General features: G+C 42.9%; 1 protein-coding gene across 1 annotated transcript in view; it reads right to left on the minus strand.

The window, feature by feature from the left end:
* CA8 (carbonic anhydrase VIII) overlaps positions 1 to 5667 on the minus strand; it is a 146050-nt gene that overhangs the window by 42125 nt on the left and 98258 nt on the right. Inside the window, exon 5 of the mRNA XM_008572127.1 lies at positions 2204 to 2266. Within this exon, the coding sequence (XP_008570349.1) occupies positions 2204 to 2266 (63 nt within the window). The remainder of the gene's footprint in view (positions 1 to 2203; positions 2267 to 5667) is intronic.

Genomic DNA, 5667 nt, shown 5'->3' on the forward strand with positions numbered 1-5667 from the left:
AAAATCTAGAATGAAGTCTTTTTAGAATGGCATCATCTGGTCTCCTAGATTTGTAGCATCTCTTTCTGTCTTTTCATTGTTGGAACATTGGCTGGCTGCAATAAGATACTCCTGCTCTGACTGGATGGCTATTTTCTTTGCTACCACAGTTCAATTTTCCCTGTAAGTCCTGGTGTGGAACTTACAACTAGTGTAAGCCTGTCCCACATCAGCTACTTTTTCCGCTCCTGACACTTTCATTCCAGAGACGTGGGCGAAATGTCTTAGTGTAAAATACCTGCACCCTGGCTGGGGAATACTTTCAAAACGACTTTCCTCCTGTTTGCTTTGATCTCAGCTGCTAACTTTCTTGGCATTACAATCTGACCCCCAACTTTTCGTTTTGTCCCATTTGGATTTGGTAATTCAGCTCTAGGATCTATTCTAGATGCTCTCCTCTCCAGAAAGGGAGATCTGAAAGTCAGATCAAATAATCAATTTCAATCAACTTTTATCAAAGCCAGGTTTAAATTTCAAGGGAAATATTTGTGCCCTTACTGAATAATTTGCATTTAATATTATTTTTAATTGTGTCATTCAAACTGCTTAGGCCTTAGAGGCAGACATATCTGTCATGTGAATTGAATTTCCCTAAGAGATGACTCTGTCCATACAGATGTAACAGGGAAAGTTATTGCATAACCTCTACATCTCTTCTTCACTTCCTGGGTCTACTTTATGCATTTAAGAATCCAGTTTACTTGCCTCCCCATATCCTCTTGTATTCCATAACAATTGATGTCCTCTTAGCTGAAGAAATAAAGCCAATTTTCTTGGCCCATTTATATTGGACAAATGTCAGTCAAAATGTGCCCTCACCCCTTTTACCAGCTTCTTTTGACCAGTCTGGGCTTCTTTTGGTAGCTGGGTTTATTCAGAGCCTGCTCAGGAGATCTTGTGTGTAGTTTCTGCCTGGTTCAAGATGCCTGAGGCTTGTGATAGTGTAGAGCTAATCAATCAGACCTAATTCCCAGACTGATCTTAGAATTGGCTTTGGATCCCCTTCAGTCGAGCAAGTTCAACTTCTGCTCTGTATCTCCAGCAGCCATACAGGGCTAAACTACTCCCTTCCCCAAGGCCACTAGGATTCAACTGACTCAGTGTGAGCACAGAAGGTACTGTTTATAACAGAACCTGGCTTCCTAGCAATGCTGGACCGACTCAGTGTGAGCACAGAAGGTACTGTTTATAACAGAACCTGGCTTCCTAGCAATGCTGGAAGCAATGCAATATCATTGCAGGGTCATATTGATTTAAATCAACTTCTCTAGGATATTATCTTATGGCATATGTGTACTTTTAAAAAAGATTTATTTAGTGTAAGCCCTTTGAAGTGTGGTTCCCCAAATTTTTACTTGTTATATCTATATAACTTTCCTGTAACAGGAAAGGGTTGACTCGGTAGGCCTGTGTTGTTTAAACCCTGCACATCCCAAATAAATGCCTGTCTTCAAGACTAATCCTTGGCTGGCTCCTGAGCTATAATCTCTGAGCCTCTGGAATAATTTACCCAATAAGAGTGCTGCGTTTTTGTATGCCTAAGGCCTTGGGCCACGCTGTATTTATGTGAACTCCTAGTGTTGTATACCTGAGGCCTTGGGGCATACTGTACCGGTTTGACCAGATAAGTGACAATGTGATTTATGGTGAAGGCCTAATTTTGCTGGGGGGAAGAGGAATTACTTCTAGAGTTTGAGCAGCTGGTGTTAGTTACAATGCAGGTAACTAACACCAGCGCTGGGGGGAAGAGGAATTACTTCTAGAGTTTGAGCAGCTGGTGTTAGTTACAATGCAGGTAACTAACACCAGCTGCATGACTGTCTCCTAATAAAATCCCTGGACGCCAAGGCTCAGTGAGCTTCCCTGGTTGGCAACACTTCACACATGTGATATGTCATTGCTGGGAGAGTTAGGGGGATTCCCATGTGACTCCACTGAGAAGGGACAACTGGAACCTTGTGCCTGGTTTCTCCTGGACTTTGCTCCACGCATTTTCCCTCTGCTGATTTTTGACCTGTTTCTTTCCACTGTAATAAACCATTATCGTTAAGCATAGCAGCTTTTCTGAGTTCTGTGAGCCCTTCTAGCAAATCATCAAACCCACAAGTGGTCATGGGGACCTCTTACACAACCAGCAGTTTTATTTCTTTTAATAATGACTGACCTTATATTGAATATCCTGGAGGATTTCAGTCACAGCCTTCAGGCCAACATGTTCTTTTCCTATCTGAAATATATAAAGCACAAACCACAACTACAACATTTAAAAATGCTTAGTTTTACTCAAAATAACTAACAGAACCAAGGTTCCAGTCTACCTGAATGTCCTTTTTGGGGAATAATTAAATGACATTTTTATTAATAACCAGGTCTACTAAAGGTAATTAAAGTTGTAACAGAAGTACAATAAAATATTAGGTATATAGTATCAAAAAATCCACTCTAATGTCTCCTTGCTATGTATAGGTACCATTCACTGTGCTATATAGAATATATAATATATCAAATCATAAAATATTGTTACACAAAAATGTTAAGGATATTTTTGAATCAAAACTACTCAGTACATCTTCAAATCCTTCAGTTTTTACCTTTGACATTTATAGATCATTGTTACAAAGGTTTTATCAATGTTGAAAAATTTTATTAACTCAGAAAAGTGGGCATGTGATTTTTTTGCATTAAAGTCACCAAAATCAGGACATTTTTTGATTACCATTGGACATAATTCTATAACCCCCTTTTTATTCTTAAATAAATAAGAATATGCTTTCAGGAGCCCTCTACTTTAAAACATTGCCTATCATATATATTTTTACTATATAAAATGCTCCAAGGAAATTTGAGACTTAAAACAATTCAAATATTTAGTATTGTTGACTTTAACTTTAAAAATTATAAGTGCAATCTGATCGACTGTCGATGGTCCGTGGTAGTGGAGCAGAGATCATTTATAACCTCAGATGAGCAATCATTGTTATCATCAGCTTTTCCTCTCCCATATAACTATTTGGGGATGACCTATAAGAATAGAGTAGCTGTCAGCATGTTCCCACTCTCTTTCTCTCAGTGTTAACCACCTGTAAAACATGCTGGATGAAAGGGCACCAAAAAGAAAAGGAGACAAGAAACACTCAGCCTAAGGCCAATCAGCTCAGAATAATCAAGACTTTAACTGTTTTCCAAGTGCAATTCCTGAGATGGCTCTAAAAACAGAAAATGAATTCTTTAGAGTTAAAAAAAAAAAAAGAAAGAAAGAAAAAAACCTAATGCAAATGTGCCTGTGAGTGCAGGAGCCTGGACTGCCAGGGAAATGGACCTCACTTTGTTTTGTTAGTTTAACTACGAATAACATCTAGATGTCTAGGCCTACAGCTGTGTTGTTTTCATTCCATGCACCTCCTGTCAGATTACCAACTCTTCAAGAGTCCACATCCGAAACCATAAGGCCACACAGTCTAGTGGCGCAGGAAGGAGCAAGCTCGCTCTCGTTGCACTGCCTGGGTTCTGATTATGACTCTGCCACGTGTCAGCTGTGTGACCGTGAGCAAGTTTATCCAACCTCTATGTCCTTCAGCTCCTTCATCTATTCAGTGGGGAGGATAAAAACGATAGGGTTGAAGATGAGGCTAAATCAAATAAAGAATCTAGAACAGGGCTTGGGTCATCGTAATTCAATTAATATCATACATTATTATTCTTAAACTGAATACCGTACAGCATCAGACACAGTTTTTACACATAGTAGTGCTTAATAACTATTACTGCTCCTTCTATCTATAAAGATTCTTTACTTTATGGGCAAAATATTATAACCTGCGACAAACTCCAGCTACTCCTCCAGCTCTTATCTTTCCTTCCTTGACAAATTCCTGTATGAAGATGTTATAACCACCAAAAAGTAAATACAGGTGACAATCTACACGCCCCAATTGCTAAAATCCTGCAACAGTTTCAGGTAATACAACCTGGTGCCGAGTCCACCAGGAACTGTGAGGTCAATTAATTTCTTACCTTTGCCACCTTTTCCCACCATGGAAAACTTAAAAAACCCCGGTTGGTTCTCCTCTCCTGGAATCTCAGCCCTGTCCCACCTGTGTTTTCCACTTCCAACTCCATCTCCCCTGTTTTCCACTGAGTTCTGTGGAACACGGTGGCCCCATCTCTGACAAGCTCTCTCACCACCTCCTGGTCTAGTGAAGCCCCTCAAGTGTGCCCAGGGCCACAGCTCTCTCTCAGGCCTTTTGAGGGGACACTGTGCAGCCTCCCAGGGAGACGGGACTGCAGACTGTGGCCAGGGCTCTACTGTCACCTTCAGTTCAGTGCTTTGTGACCCACATGCACAAGGCTGTCCTCTGAGTGAACTGTCCTCTTCTGATGCTATCGTGCCCTCCTCGTCACTTACCGACTGACTGGCCACTCCCTCCCAGGCATCACTTCCTGCTGTCACCCAAGGACTTCAGCATCCACGCGGGTGACCCATCCCCTCGCTGGCCTGAGTCTCTTCCCCCTCAGTCCACGGCCTTCAGCCCCATTCCTCCTCAGCAAACCAACGCTGAGAACACGTCTCACATTTGCTTTCGTTCTGCAAACTTCAATCCAAAGACCATTCTCTCCGACCAGAACTCCTCACCATTCAGCTCTCTCCTGCTTTTTTCTCTCTTCCCTTTCCCTGATCTCCAGGAGCCACGGCTCTCAGGCCCCTCGTGGCTTCATCTCCTTGCCCTCCCGGCTAGACTGAATGACATCTCTTCAACCACTCTCCATTCTTCAATCCCTTTATCCTCCTAAGTCATCTGCTCTACGATGGACCAATGTGACAACCTGCTAGAAAGCTCCCCTCCCCTGCCTGGAGAGAGCACATTCACCATACCTTGTCCTGCATAATCTGTGATGTCCAGCCTCACACAGGTCTCCCTCGCTGGCTGTCAAGTCTGTTATCATCCCCTCCTGGGCTGTTTCAAAACCCAGCCCCACACCCATGTTTCCCTTGTTGTGCAAGTAATTTTGCTTGAATGTCTCGGTGATAACAAAGGTCATCAGGCATGAACTCCCTAATGCCTGCCTTTCCCCACCTACAAATTGGCTCCATTTGTGTCCACTTCCCCTCACCCCCATCCTCCTGGCCCTCTATTTGGAGAAAGGCGGGGGGCCTCCTATCTGAGGCTAGTGCATCCACAGAAGCTCTCTATCCCATGCCCTCCTGTCTCCTCCAGGACTCTTATATCATCTACTTTTATACTCTCTCTTTCCAGTATGTTTTAGCTCTGTGTCTGCACTAGCTCTTTTTGCTCAGAATAAAACCACAGGCAGATCTCAGATCTCCAAATGATTCACTGTACATCCCCACCAGTTACTGCCCCTCTGTCCCCTCCCTTCTGTCAAGCTTCCCAGACGGGACATCTGCCTCCGACTTCCTCCCTGCTCTGTCCACCGCTCTGGCCTGAGTGCCAGCCCTGGATGGAGTTCAGCCCTTCTCCTCTCTGCCTCATCTGACCCTCGTGATCAGTCCTTCTTTTCTTGGTGAAATTTTGCTCTCATAGTATCTGTAGTTTTACTCTCTCCAGAGTATGGCATTTTCTTTTTTTTTTTTTTTTTTTTTTTTTTTTTCCCGGAAAGGGGGGGGAA

The sequence above is a fragment of the Galeopterus variegatus genome, unplaced genomic scaffold (genome assembly GCF_000696425.1).
Source record: "Galeopterus variegatus unplaced genomic scaffold, G_variegatus-3.0.2 Scaffold754, whole genome shotgun sequence".
Taxonomy (NCBI): domain Eukaryota; kingdom Metazoa; phylum Chordata; class Mammalia; order Dermoptera; family Cynocephalidae; genus Galeopterus; species Galeopterus variegatus.